This window comes from Phocoena phocoena, chromosome 17 (assembly GCF_963924675.1).
Source record: "Phocoena phocoena chromosome 17, mPhoPho1.1, whole genome shotgun sequence".
Lineage (NCBI taxonomy): Eukaryota > Metazoa > Chordata > Mammalia > Artiodactyla > Phocoenidae > Phocoena > Phocoena phocoena.
In genome coordinates, this window is record NC_089235.1 from 8685530 (window position 1) to 8701456 (window position 15927).

General features: G+C 44.4%; 1 protein-coding gene across 1 annotated transcript in view; it reads left to right on the forward strand.

Moving 5' to 3' along the window:
* The window catches only part of CLVS1 (clavesin 1), a 137215-nt gene that overhangs the window by 112871 nt on the left and 8417 nt on the right, over positions 1-15927 (forward strand). Inside the window, exon 4 of the mRNA XM_065895580.1 lies at positions 2021-2256. Within this exon, the coding sequence (XP_065751652.1) occupies positions 2021-2256 (236 nt within the window). The remainder of the gene's footprint in view (positions 1-2020; positions 2257-15927) is intronic.

Below are 15927 nucleotides of genomic sequence, written 5' to 3' on the forward strand. Positions count from 1 at the left end.
CACAATAAACAAGGGATGCCTGTAGTATAGTATGTAGCATAACATAATACTTATATGGTATATTATTATACTCTATGTATTTTAAAAATCACATTTACACTTCATCATGGTTAATTGTGTGTGTGTGTGTGTAACTGATGGCCCTATACTCGAGTATAGTTTATACGCATTAAGCCTGCAACTTGAAGAAGTGTGGGAACCGATGTCAATAAACAAGGGATGCCTGTAGTATGTAGTATGTAGCATAACATAATACTTATATGGTATATTATTATACTCTATATATTTTAAAAATCACATTTACACTTCATCATGGTTAATTGTGTGTGTGTGTGTGTGTAACTGATGGCCCTATACTCGAGTATAGTTTATACGCATTAAGCCTGCAACTTGAAGAAGTGTGGGAACCGATGTCAATAAACAAGGGATGCCTGTAGTATGTAGTAGGTAGCATAACATAATACTTATATGGTATATTATTATACTCTATGTATTTTAAAAATCACATTTACACTTCATCATGGTTAATTGTGTGTGTGTGTGTGTAACTGATGGCCCTATACTCGAGTATAGTTTATACGCATTAAGCCTGCAACTTGAAGAAGTGTGGGAACCGATGTCAATAAACAAGGGATGCCTGTAGTATAGTATGTAGCATAACATAATACTTATATGGTATATTATACTCTATGTATTTTAAAAATCACATTTACACTTCATCATGGTTAATTGTGTGTGTGTGTGTGTAACTGATGGCCCTATACTCGAGTATAGTTTATACGCATTAAGCCTGCAACTTGAAGAAGTGTGGGAACCGATGTCAATAAACAAGGGATGCCTGTAGTATGTAGTATGTAGCATAACATAATACTTATATGGTATATTATACTCTATGTATTTTAAAAATCACATTTACACTTCATCATGGTTAATTGTGTGTGTGTGTGTGTAACTGATGGCCCTATACTTGAGTACAGTTTATGCGCATTAAGCCTGCAACTTGAAGAAGTGTGGGAACCGATGTCTTTATACAGATGCACTTTAGATAAACTTTCAGGAGTCAATTCCTAAATCGCAGGCAATGGTAATTATCGACTTGTGGCTTATCCACTTTATAGATTTGTTTGAAAATGTTGTTATTTGGGGGTGTTTTCTCCCCTGCTTGACTAATTTCCATCACCATCTATCATATGCTTAGAAGATGCAAACTTGTTTGTTGAAGGTATTGGCAAATCCAGACAAAAACAGAAAATCATTGCAAAAATATCTCACGGTAAATTCTCAGGTCCCAGTTTTCAGTTCCACTGACTAAGAATTCACTGAGCTTTTTCCTTGTGCCCACACCACCCTGGGAGCTAGGGGAGTATTAAAAGAGAAAGACGAGCTAGGGGAGTATTAAAAGAGAAAGTATTAAAAGAGAAAGACGACACTGTCCCTTTTCCTGAGCATTCTTTTCTTGCTATGGGGAAGCAAGACATAAATGAACAAATCAGAAAAAACTAGAAGTCATCACACAATGAAGAGTTAATTTGGGGAAGAGGGGAGAACCAGAGTGGGCAGGTGCCACGGGGACAGACTGAGAAAGAAGTTGCCACTGGGTGTAGGCTTGGGAAGGATGGAGAGGGTTGAGGAGGGTTCAGAGGGTACTCTGGGGGAGAACACAGCAATGTGGAGCTGTGTGTGAAGCATGACTCGATGGTTTCGGATGGGCTGCATCCCTACTCTTTTCATCAGCAGGGATAATTAAGAGATGACGTCGTACGTGTAAATTTGGGCCATGGCCAAGTAATACCCAATTTGTTCATGAACTTCACTTTTAAGGACTATTAATTCAGGCCCTTTTCTGAGCAATAAATTAACACTTTATGCAGATTAAGCTACAGACACAAAATTGAACGCCTCTGTAAACCCCGTGATCACCAGCAGTGCATCCACTTTGTCATTGCTAGGTTGTGTATTAGATTAAATGTTTGGTCATAAGTTTTGGATGTTTTCCTTGCTAATTATTTTTTCTTTCCAGATTTTCCTGCATGGAAACAACTTAAACAGCCTCCACCAGCTAATACACCCTGAATTTTTGCCGTCTGAATTTGGAGGAACCCTTCCTCCTTATGACATGGGAACCTGGGCCCGGACGTTACTGGGTCCTGACTACAGCGATGAAAATGACTACACTCACACCTCCTATAATGCAATGCACGTGAAACACACGTCCTCCAATCTGGAGAGAGAGTGCTCACCCAAGCCGATGAAGAGGTAAGGCCTGGGTTAGCAGAGCCTCCCAGTTAGAGGTCCAGAGGCGTTTTGGGTTTGGGCCTATTGTGGGTTAAGTAATTGAAGACCTTTATGGGCACAGAACTTGAATAAAATAAACTGCAATACATTCTCAGCTGAGTTCACCAGAACTGAAAGTAAATGGGGGTTGGCTGGCCCAGAAATACAGTTGTTCCCATTGTATGATAGAAACAGTAAAAGGCTGGGACCTCATTCATGTCGTTGATTACAGTCCTAGTCTCTACGGAATCTGTTAACTCACACAGAATGAAATGTGGGACCTTTGAGATACATTGAATGAAAAAGCAATCTGCTAGAAAATGTTTCTATCATTGATGCATTTGGAACCATTTATTGAGCATTTACTTGGCCACAGTCACTGAGTAGGCACTGGGAGTACAAAAATGAATAAAGACGTTAGAAACAAAAAAACCGAGAAGAAGGCCCTGGGAAAATCTGCCAAGTAAGACTTCTAGCAACCAATTTCTAATGCGAGTGATGTTTGAGCTGGGCTCTGAAGGATGAAAATCAGCAGCTCAGTCTTCAAAAGGAGGAAAAGACAAGATAGACAGAGGCCTGGAGGCAGTGGAGGGATGGGATATTCTGGTGTGGTGTGGCAGAGAGGCGTGTGAGGGTCAGGGGTGAGAGTGGGAATAATGTTCCAAAGATGGTCGGATGCAGGTGGGGAAGTACGTTGCATACTGTGTTCAATGGAGAGCCACGAAGGAGAGTTTTTAAAAACTGATGTACAAATAATGTACGAAATGTATAAAAAGTAAAACTTAATTTTACTCCTTCAATCACTATTCCCCAATACCAACCCCTCCCCAAAGGAGGGATCAGACTGGGGTGGGCCCTTCCGTTCTCTTTTCCATATATTACACACATCTATACACATCCAGAGAAAATATCTAATACCGGGTATTGTGTAGCCTAGTTTGATAGGGCTGCTGTAACAAAGTCCCATAGACTAGGACAGATTAGGTGCCTTAAATAATAGAAATCTATTTTCTCATATTTCTGGAGGCTAGGAGTCCAAGATCAAGGTATCTGCAGGGTTGGTGCCTTCCGAGGCCTCTCTCCTTGCCTTGTAGATGGCCATCTCCTCTCTGTGTCTTCACATGGTCTCTTTGTGAGTGTCTGTATCCTAATCTCCTCTTCTTATAAGGACACCAGCCATATTGGCTTAGGGCCCACCTCATTTTATCTTAATTAACCTCTTTAAAGACGCTATCTCCAGATATAGTCACAGTCTGAGGCACTAGGGCTTAGGACTTCAACATGAACTTGAGGAGGGGACACAGCTCATCTCATAACATGTCATTATGTAACATCTTTCCACGTCAGTAAATCTAGGTGTATCTTATGTTTTCGGTGCTGTGTAGTGTTCCGGAACATGGATATATCACAGTGTAGCCATTTCCCTGTTGATGGGCAGTTAGGTTTTTTCTCTGTTCTAAATGGGGCTCAATGAACCTTTTGAACCTTTTTGATGTGCCTCCTTCATTCTCAGGAGAAAGTTCCTCTGGGTAGGCTTGGAGCCCTGAGGCTGCTGGGTCAGAGGACTGTGTATCTTAAATTTCAGTCCACACTGTCTAGCTACCCTCCAAAATGACCCTCTTCCCACCAGGAGTATGTAAGAATCTCTCTCCCAGACCCGTGAAAAGTGCCTGATGTTATCAGACTTCAATTTTTCCTCTTGAGATATAATCGACATACAGCACTGTATAAATTCAAGGTATACAACGTAATGACTGGACTTACACATGTGATGAAATGATCATCACAATAGGTTTCGTGAACGTCTATCGCTTCATATAGATACAAAATCAAAGAAATAGAAAACACATTTGTTCCTTGTAATGAGAACTCAAGATTTAAGATTTACTCTATTAACCTTCACATATAACGTAACAGCAGTTTTAATTATATTAATCATGTTGTACATACGTTACATCCCTAGTACTTATTTTTCTTATAACTGGAAGTTTGTACCTTTTGACCACCTTCGTCCAATTTTCCCTCCCCCTCCCCCCTGCCCCTGGTAACCATAAATCAGATCTCCTTTTCTATGAGTTTGGTTGTTTTTATCCTTATTAGATTATAATTGCTTTACAATGTTGTGTTAGTTTCCACTGCACAACAAATGGAATCAGCTCTATGTATCCCTACATCTCGTCCCTCGTGGGACCCGCTCCTACCCTCCCCATCCCACCCCTCTAGGTCAGTTTTAACCATAATCCTGATGGTGGGACAGCCGTACGTATTTTTGTTTTCATCTGTATTTTCCCACCAGACATAGTTAAGCACAGTTACAGTCTGGGGTTTGTAAGGATCGTGGAATTATCAGAGAAAAGGAGACTAAAAGCCATCAGCAGCTGATATGGGGGCTCAGGTGGGAAGATGAGGGCCGGAACGGACAATGAAGTGGTAGAAGAACGGCTGAATTCTGGAGATGTTTGGGGAGGGAGCAGTGTCACTGTCGAAGCCTCCTTTGGGTCGCTGGGCTCATGTTGATGTCCTGAACTGACACAGTGTCCAGGAGGAGAAGAAGCTCTGCATTTCCTGCTCAGTCAGGATTATTACACTCAAATGTCTGGAACACCTCTCTGCTGGGACGGGAGGGACCTGGAAATTCATTTACTCCCCAGGCTCTTAGTCAACATTCTCTGGGAAGTGGTGGTCATGGTGGCTGAGGTTGGCTTCGTGCCTCAACAGGGAAGGGACTGACTTAGCGGCCCGCGTCCTGACCTACCCTCAGTCCAGACGACAGCACAGTAACAACTGTAACGACAACTCACACTCTTGACACTGTTCTGAGCCCTTTAGCTCATTAAACTCTTCAAATCCTCAGCACAACTGTATGAGAAAGGTATTGTCATTATTCTCGTTTTACAAATGAGGAAACTGAGACACAGAGAGGTTAAGCAACTGCCCGAGCTCACACAGCTAGTAAATGGCCAAGCTGGGACTCAGACCCAGGCACGCTGGCTCCGCGCTCTGGGTTCGTGTCCTCTATAAGATATGGCACGCTGCCTGCTTTTCCTTGTACTTTCTATCCTCAACTCCAGTGCCAGCCTCCTCTCTCCAACCCCTCCATGGACAGGAATAGTGTATCTCATGTGGCCTGTCCCTACCCTATCTCTTTCGGATACAGCCATCATACCTTCCTATGTCTGAACTTCCAAAGTCAAGTGGCATGAAACAGGAATTTGCCACTCTTTCCCCAGATGATCAGTTACAGAGTTACACCTTTTTTGGGTGACTAGACACGTCCTGACTCCAAGTTCCACCTCTGAATTAATGTCGAGGATCAGAGGAGGTGACACCCTCCCTTATCAGCCAGTGAATTCTGGAGGGTAAAGGCTTTGTCTAACTAACTCTTGTTCACCTCACTCCCTCCCCAAGAATCCAACTCCACGTCCGACGCACAGCAGACACGCAGCAGACATGCAGCAGACACGCTCTACACGCTCCATGTGCTCTGCACGCTCTACACGCTCGCTGCATTTCAACGTTGAGTGAAAGCTGCCACCTCGCAAACCCATCCTTGGAGCACTTGCCCAATTGCTTCAAACAAATTGTCAGCTCCTAGACGGAAAGAGCTAATTCTGCTTTACCAAAACTCCCCTGGATCTTGCCTCTTAGGATCTTATAGGGGAGATAAGATGTCCGCACAAATAACTATATTTAGGTGCAGAATGGGAGAGCCACTGTGAAGGAGGTGTTAGACCTGCTGCAGTGCTCTGAGGACGCATTCACTAATTTCAACCAGAAGACTCAGAGCAGTCTTCGTGAAGGAAGGCAAAGCTGACCCAGGTTTTGGAGAAGGTAATATATCAGAGTCAACATCCAGGACTATGCCAGAGTAGCTAGCAACTGCATATGCATCTCATTACCCCACCAGTCCTGCTGTCCTTGGCATCCTTGAGTCTTTGCTTGGGGATTTCAGGCAGCAGCAGGATGGGCAGCGACAGCCTGGTGCCAGCAGTGACGCCAGCAAGGAGGGACCACTCCTGCTATCGGGCTGTGCCTGCCATCAGAGGCCTCACAGACAGAGCTCTGTGATGAACGTGGAGATTACGGGGACAGAACAGTCACCATTCAGAGCATCTTTTGACCTGTAAGGAGCCAGAGGGGATGAGAAAATTGCAAACAGAATTGGAGGAGACTTTGAAGGTCATCTCTTCCAGCCCCCCACCCCATATGGTGGCCTGTTCTCCAGCACAGCCTGTCAGGCGGCCCCAAGTTGCACCATCCAGAGACGGGCAGGCAGCTTATGGGCCAGCGTGTGCCCTGCTGCACGGCTTCAGGACGTGCCTCCTTATTCTGAGCACCCACGTAGAAGAGCACACATGTAACATTTTAGTTATAAATTCTATACCGACTTTCTAAGTTGGCATGACACGGCAATGATTGTGCTGCCGTCAGTGTGTATTTACATGTAAAGATGTTTGTTCCCAGGATTATTTTTTTAGCTAGAGATAACACCATTCGTTCGTCAAAACTGGCAAGTTTTGTCATTTCCAGTAATTTGGGGGGTTTTGATGCAGCCTGATCATAGATAAAGTTTGGCTGAGTATATGCAATAACTCCTGTTTTCATTTATTTATTAAACCTTTAGAACTTGTTAGGAATCCAGAAACTTGTTTGTAGAGGAAGAGGCCTTAAAGACCTGAGCTGCATCTTCACTCATGCCAGGAAGGAGTGGCCCCAGCTTCCAGAGGAATGGTCCACATCATCCAGCCTGTATACCGGGCGATCAGAGGGGCCAGTGCTTTGGGGTCTTGTCCAGCTACACAGTGGAAGGACTGCTTTTGATCCCTTTGACAAAACGCCTTCATCCCTATGTTCCCTAAAGTCCTCTCCTAGATCCCACATGGAAGAAGTAGGACGATGTCAAAAGACATTGTGAGCCATCTGCTTTTTTGGAGGGAGTGGGGAGAGGGTGAGGGAACGCTTGGATCAAGTTCAGATTTCTGAGCCAGAAGGAAATTTTTGGCCATGTTGTTCCCTTTTGGGTCCTGCCTGGGTGGTTAAAAAAAAAAAGTCGTTCTAACTGTTTTCAGCTGTCAATAGAATTGGCCATGACCTTGGTGATCTTTCAGCATGTACTCCTCGTTTTATAGGGTGAATGTACGCGTTTGCTGGATAACCACTCATTTCCGGCAGAAGTAATACATCATCATGAAATACAACCCATACGAAAAGAATGAGGGGTGGCGGTGTGGAAACAGGAGGACCCTTGTCTTCTAAGCAGTCGGGGCAAAAAAGGGCCCATTTTACTGTGTGGCCCGGGAACAGATGTTCCATATGGAGGTTATGTTCAGTAAAATTACACAATGCGTCATTTCTTAATGAATGCCCCACAGTCCCTGCTGCCCTGTAAGTTGTCTTGTGACTGGTTTATAGCTCAAACAGGATTGAACTTCATACTTTGGGGGTGTCACTCCTCTTCAGGCAGCTAATGCCTGACATATCGTCACTTCTAGAAGCAAAGACCTCATGGGTGCGCCACACGTGCCTGGTGTTTTATGTCGGTTATTGGATACTGAAGTGCTGCGTGGATGCTGACAGGAAACTGTTAACATATCTTAAAGAACCGAGAAAAATAGCTGCCTAGTCTCATCATTACTTGTGCATCCGGCTGAGATGGATGTCCTGCTTTTATACAACTTTGCTGGGGCAGAAATGGGGGTGGTGGTGCATCTCCTTGCAAATGCATCCTATAGAGCCGTGCAACATTAGAATGGAAGAAAATCTACGATGAATTCAGTCCATAAGGACATGAATGAGGCCAGATAAAATACGGTGGGGGGATGCCACGTTCTCCTCTTTTTTAACGAATGACATGACAGATTATGAGATAAAGAGTTCTAAGCTCCTGGCAAAGCCAGGAAGTAGGGTTGAATTAGAGGGAAATGAACAGACGTGGGTGTGACTGGGTGTAGTTTCAAGTGCAAAGTGTTTGGCTACTCACAGTGTCTGTTCTGAAAAAGACTCCTGTTTGCTGCAGACTCAGAGTCAGATGCAATTACTTGGAAAGGGAGATGTAGTCTAGGCAAGAAAAGCAAAGAAAGCTTATTTCTTGTGAACATATTGCTGTTGGTGGACAAACATTTTGCCTGATTCCAATAACGCTGATGCTGTGTGTACCCAACATCTAGCTAGCAGTGGGTCTCTCGTATAAGTTTTACTGATCGTATATGAAAACAAATATTTGACATGACACGTGATAAAAATCTCTTTGAAGTGTCAATCATAAAAACAATGCGCTGCTTGCCTAGAGAATTTCAGCTCCTTTTCAGGTTTAGGCAAACCTGCCATAGATCCTATTTGGGCTTAAATTATCCAAACTGCAGTGTTCGAGTTCTCACGTCAAGGCTATAAGTGAGCATTGTTGAGCTTTCAGCATCTCGTAGGAAACTCCTTCAGGGCCCCACTTGGGATGCAGCTGCCTGTGTCCCTGTGATGACGGCGATCAGCCCCGCTGGCCCGGCTTCCCTCTGCTCCACTGCTCTTCAAGACGGGCCTCAGGGGCTCCAGGCACGTGTCACCGCATCCTAACCGAGCCGCTTGCTTCAGCTTTGAGACTTTGGGGCAGCGTTTACAGTTCTCTTCTTCTCACTTGCCTTTTCCCCCACCCCCAGTCTCCCCTTATGGGACTAGATGTGCGTTCTGGTCACTTCCTTCCACGGATTTTTCTAGTTATGTGATGTTAGGCACACGTGGAGTGTTGGCTGCCTCAACTCTAAAGTGGATATAACCTCAGGGGTCGCTGTCAGAGTCAGATGGCAGCAGGGGGAGACAGTACCCAGGACGTCCTACGGAGGAACAGGATGGTAAGTAGCAGCTTTCCTTCTCCAGCATGGTTCGTAAGGATTTCCAGGTTTTTAGAGTTTTAACTTCTTTCCCAGTGGAAGTTTCTCACTAACGCTGGGAATTCCTAACTCCCTAAGAGAGAAGCAGGCAGTGATCAGGTGTGGTGGCCTGAAGGGAGATGCCTCGAATTCCGGGTTAGGAGTCAGCCTTACACTGGCCATCTCCCTCTTCTTTGCCTTAATGTGTGCAGAGGGCAGGAATTTTGTACCCTTGGAGCCCTGCACCCAGGACGGTCATGCACAGTGGGTGCTGGACACAGAAGGCAAAGTCAGGGCGGGGGGAATTAGCGACACAGACCCCCTGCCTCTCCTCCTCTCTGTCTGCCAAGAAGGTCTAGGCTTCATAGGAGCACTGATTTTCCACTCACCAACCCGTCCTGGTGTAAGCCTGCCCTCTTGGGCTTGGATAGCAGTTCTATCCTTATTGGTCTTTATTAGTGTTATTCCTTCCTCTCTGTCCCTCTAATCTAACTTATTATCCATGGAATCTTAAGTGTAATCTTTAAAAATCATAATGATGCCACCCCTTTGCCCAACATCCTCTACAGACTTCCCACTGGTTCCCTGCATTGGATAAAGGCTGCTCCCCTTTATCACAGGCCCCTGCCACATTGGCTTCTGTCCACCGCCTCCAGGGCCTCCCTGCTCCGAGATGTTCTCCCCTGGCTCGTGGCCCACACTTTCATCAGGGCTGGCTTCTCCACCCACAGCCCTGGAGGGAGTTCTTCACCCTCCCCGTCCCAAAGACCCCTCCCTTCCCATTCTGCTCTCCTCTGTCACTGAGCACTGTTTTCATTAAAAATTTTTTTTAATATTTATTTATTTGGTTGCACCAGGTCTTAGTTGCGGCATGTGGGATCTTTAGTTGCGGCATGTGGGCTCTTAGCTGGAGCATGTGGGATCTAGTTCCCTGACCAGGGATTGAACCCAGGCCCCCTGCATTGGGAGCGCAGAACCTTAGCCACCAGACCACCAGGGAAGTCCCTGTTTTCTTCTTAATAGGGATCACACTCCCATAATCACACATCTGTTGGCTTATGTATTCAATCTCCCTTCTATAGATTATATACCCTCTCAGGGCAGGGGCTGGGCTGTTTTATTCACCAATATGTACCCCGTGCCTCACAATACCCTAGTATATAATAGATGCTCAATGCACATTTTCTGAAGAAGGAAGAAAGAGGGCAAGGAGAGAGGCAGGGAGAAAAAAGGAGAAGGGAAATAGGAAAGAAGGAAGGAAGGAACTGTATGACAGTAAATGCTGTTAGGAACAGAGGACTTTGTAGAGTGATGAGGTTAATAGTCAACCACGCATAATGGAGTAAGACAGTATCATCGTCTTATCTGTAATCAATGTTTGATCAGAATTTGAAATTGTCTCTAAGGGTATCTATAACTAAGTCCTTAGTCTGATCATTTCTCCTAGTTACTGGATTTTCATTAACTATAATACTTATCTTCTTGAAAATTTTGTTCATTTATTCATTCAGCAAATATGTATTGAGGACCTACTAGACACCAAGACGTAGTACAAGATAGAGTCATTAAGACACCAGGATCTACATCAGATTCTGTGGGTTCGAATCAGGAGCCGCGTGACCTGAGTAGCTATCTCTCTGTGACCTTGGTTTCCTCTCTCCAAAGGGAAAAACTATTAGATCTGCCTTATTGTGCTGTGAGGATGAAGAGAAGTGTTAGCTGCTGAGGATAGAGTGGTTGGAAGGGCAGACCCTGCCCCTGCTCTCTGAGTCCACAGCCTATGAAGGGAGAGAGACTTTAAACACATCACTGTACAAACAGCTGGTTTATTCTCACCAGGACAAGTGCTTTGACAATGACGATGTACCATGAGGTGCATCTTGAGGGTCCTAATCTGGTCTGGGAGGGGTGCTGGTCAGACAGGGCTTCCCTGAGGAAGTGACGCATAAACTGAGACTTGAGGGTTGAGAAAAAGGTTCCCAGGTGAAAGGAGAAGTGTGGAATTGGGGGACCAAACACCCTGCATTTGGAAGGAGCAGGGTGGTTCCTGGGACGACCGTGTTTTACCAATTATAAGATGTATTTTTTTAAATTAAAAATTTCTGAAATCAGGACCTGTCTTACAAATGATGACATCTTAGATTCAATGAAATACAGAATTAAAACGAAAACAAGAACAGAAAAGCCCAGAGAGGTTGGAGAGCAGAAAGTAAGACGAGAAGAGGTGTGTGTGGGGCATGCAAGACCACATAGGTCTTGAGAAGGATGTTGACCTTTATCCCAAGAGCAAAGGAGAGTCATGGAAAGGTTTTAAGCAGGGGAGTGACATGAATATATGAGTTTATGAAAAGGCTCACCCAGCCTTTTGTGAGCATTATGAATTGGAGTGAGGGATGGTACATGCACGGAGACTGTCTGGGGCTCCCGCAATGGTACAGACAAGAGATGGCGGTAGTTGGACCAGGGCTGTGTGCGTGGAAGCAGAGAGAAGGTGGACTCAACGATATTTAGTGGGTCGAATCAACATGATCTGATGATAAAGTCATTATGGGGAACAGAGGGAAGAGATTTCAGGAATGACTGGAGGTCTCTGGCTTGGGTACCTTGCTGGAGAACATTTCTGCTTCCCAAGATAGGGAACTTGGAGGAGGAACTGAGTGGGGAGAAGGTCAGCAGAGCAGACTACCCTATCCTTCCTGAAACTCTCACTCTACCCCCTTGGCTTCAAGGAAGCCACTTCTGGTTCACCTCCTACCACTCTGATGTTCACTCTGGAGCTCTCCTCTGTTCCCGTGGCTTGCATCCCTTTATGCCTTGGAGCCCCTAACTTATGTTCATTCTAGAATTCTCCTCTGAGCTTTAGAACCATATAAGCAGCTGACTACTCTCACTGGATGCCACACAAGCCCTCACACTAACCGTGTCCAAAACTGAACACATAACCTTCTCCCCAATCTTGTTGCTTCTACCCACTGAACACAGATCTGGATGCATTACTCTAAAATCTGACTTTTGTGCTATTCTGAAACGTTTAGTTGGAACCAAAGTATAAAACAGCGATCCGAGTTGAATCACAGTAGTCGTTAATCTTGGTGGAGAAGCATCCTCACTAAAGGAACAAGACCCCCTTTCCCCAGGCCCTCTCTGTCACAGTGCCCTGAGTCATTTGCTTCCCAGCACTTCTCACTTTCCAGAAGTTTCTCGTTTGCTTCCATCTTCCATGCTCATTGTCTGTGTCAGCCCCACTAGTCACGCGAACAAGGCTTCTCTGACTGCATCAGTCCCGTGGTGCAGCACTTACAGTGATGCCCAGCTTGGAGACAGCACAATCCTGACTTTCCAAGGGTGTTTCCAAACTGTGTGTGAGCTGTTGACACTGAGTCTGGGCAACTCTCTGGAATGAGAGTATACAGAGCTGCCAGAGTGACAGGCGTTTTTGTATTAATCTGTATCTCTTCCATGTGAATACCTTGACGGCAGAGATATTTTCCCTTCCTTATTTAGCATACAGTACATGCTCAAAACTTTTTTGTTTTAACATCTTTATTGAAGTGGAATTGCTTTACAATGGTGTGTTAGTTTTGCAAAGTGAATCAGCTATACGTATACATATATCCCCATATCTCCTCCCTCTTGCGTCTCCCTCCCACCCTCCCTATCCCACCCCTCTAGGTGGTCACAAAGCACCGACATGCTCAAAACTTTTGAAAAATTTATTGTGTGACATGAACACGGACAAAATGCGAAGTGGGAAAGCAGGATTGCTCAACTTTGAATTTCCAAAATGTTTTCCTGCCCCTTGAAATATTTCCCAGATTTGAAGGTAGATTTTCCTAAACCGAGAGCTCTTCCCCAGTGATAAATTTGGCATTTCATGAGCTCTTCTGACTCTTTAAGATACTGCATCAATGAGTGAACAGAGCAGGAATCTGGTTTGAATGAGCCACACCTGACAAATCCTTACAGCTCTTCTTGAGGTAGATGAAAGCAGATTTCCTTTTAGGCGAACCTGGGATGGGAAGGTTTCTTACTGCCCCACAATTATTTAGCCAGGTAGTGACAGCTCCAGAGCAATGCTTTGAAAATTGTAATGTGCGTCCAAAGCACCGGGATCTTGTTAAAATGCAGGTTCTCATTCAGTGGGTCTGTGGTGGGCCTGAGAACCTGCATTTCTCACCAGCTCCCAGGTGGTATGGGTGCTGCTAGTCTGGGGACCACACTTTAAGTGGCAAGGCCCTAGACTGGAATATTTCCCCACATGCCAGACTGGACACAGATGTTCCTGGACTTATTCCAAGGGTTGTTGAAAAACTGAGCCTTTCAGGTTTTGAGAATTTAAAAAAAATAGATATGATTAAAAATAGAGAATTTTAATAGATTAAAATTAATAAAAATAGACAGTTTCTTATCCCCATGCTATAGATCAAGTAGCTGAAGCCCACGGAGGTTAAATGATTTGGCCCAGATCACAGGGCCCACGGAGGTTAAATGATTTGGCCCAGATCACAGGGCCCAGATCACAGGTGGCAAAATATTGTAAATTCAGTTCTCTTCATTCCAAGCCCAATGCTCTGTCTCCTTTATCACATCTGTTCTCACACTTTTGCGTATTCCTTCCTCCCTCCCTCCTTTCTTCCTTCCCTTTCCTTCCTTCCACGGGGGCTTACAGAGCACCTTTTCGGGGCATTTGCCTTTGCGCAAAGCACTGCAGCTGTCTTGGATGTCTGTTCCCGTTCCCGCCAGCCCGGATTGTACCCTGTCTTTAACACAGTTGAAAAGCAACTTACTCTGTCACACTTTCATGTACTGTGCTGTCCCCAAACCCCATTCTGAGTGGGGAAGCTACAGCTACTCAGGAAGAAAACTGATATTCAGGCTAATTTAGTACTATCAAAGAAGATCCATTAACGTCCTGTCATTTAGATCCATTTAAGTCATCTGACTCAAAAACAGACTTACAGAAGGTAGTTTTTATCGAGAACCCTAGCCATCCTTTTCAAACTCAGGTGGAATGAGTCATCCTCATGGTCTCAGCTGGTGGCAGCCCCTGGCATTTCTCTACCTGCTTCAGAACACCATATTCCAGTTCTAGCAAAGGAACTCCACTGAGGCTGTGCACCATCCATTTCACAGGGAGAAGAAGAATTTGGAAAAATTAGGGATGCTCTGAAAGTGCCTGGCAGCTCTTTGTGCCCGTCTAATTCTAATGAAAGATTAGTGTGTTCAAAGCAGGGGGTGCCAGCACCTGTAGCCGTTTGCTGTGTTGCTATTTTAAGATAGGATTGGTAGTATTAAAAAACTCCCCAGAGATACCTGCAGGTTGAAAATGTATTATTTGAACCATCTTCTGAGCGCTCAGGACACCTGAATCCACATCGGAGTTATCTATAGCAATGCATTCTGCTTCTCAACATTTTGGAAACCTGCACACACACAGAATGTGAGCTCATGGCAAGGACAGTCATCTGGTTCAGCTACAGACTGGTCCTAAGACATCTGCAGACCTCACTCTGCTGCCTGGGGTTCCTCTGAAGGAACACAACACACACTAATTATGACCTTGAACACTCTCATCCTCAGGGGCACTAGGGCGACTCTGCTTAAAGGAATGCTTTGGGAAATTGCTCGGTAACATTAAGAATATTTTTATAATTAAACAATCCTCTTCTCTATATCTATTTTCTATATCTGCATTCTTTTCTTTGGTTTTCTTCAAGACGGCAGGCGAGGGCTGCCTCTGTTACCAGAAAGACTATCAGCTGTTTATACTCAGAGATCATATTCAGAGAAGTGTTGGTAAAATGATGTCTTTCCAACTGAAATCATTTCTCCTTGAAAGAGCTCCAAGAACTTTATTGTATCTTTTATCTCTCATAGCCCTCTAGAGAATGTGGTAATATCCTGTCCTCATTGTACCGGTGAAAAACTGTGAGTTAATATGACAGGGATGCATCGCTTCATACAGAGCAATAAACCGGTTTGCAAATAAATGAAGCGGAACCTCCAACTGCAGCTGCCAGTTTCCACCGTGGCCTTTCCTGGTCTTTCCTTCCATTCCTTCCTCCTCGTCTCCAAGTTCCTGGCCTGATTTGTCTTCTGGCAGCTGAGCTCTGTTCTCAGATAATCTTATCTGCTCCCTTTCTCCATCCTAATGGACTCTCCATGTTGGCTGATATTCCAGTTCTGTAGAGCTGTTCCCAGGTATCTGGGTGAATGCTGTACACTTCAAAGAAAGGATCTTGAAGTGTTATTAAATTCTTTGCTGTCATTATAGATGAAGATACGATTGTACAACAGGTAATTATTAGAACACTTTTTTTTCCTGAATGAAGTTCTGCTATTTTCTTTTCTGATTTCATCACCGTGCCTAAAATAAAGTTTTAATACATAATAGATGATTTTGTTAACCACTGGCTTCGTCGATGCCAATGGAAGAAATGCTTCTCTGAGAACTTGAATATTAACAGTTCTGGATATATGTTCGTATCCTTTGGTTTCTTACCAAGTTGTAGGTATTTCTTGTACAGTATAGCATAGTGTTTAAGAATGTGGGTTATAGAGTCATATTTGGGTTCAGATTCTAGTTCCACAACTAACTGTGGAAACTTGAGCAAATGAATTAACTTTTCCAAGGCTCAGTTTCCTGATCTGCAAAACAGAATTAACAATATTCACCTCAGTGGAGAAGAGGGAACCTTCCTACACTGTTGGTGGAGCCACTATGGCTATACCATAAACAGTATGGAGGTTCCTTAAAAAACTAAAAATAGAGTTACCACATGATCCAGCAGTC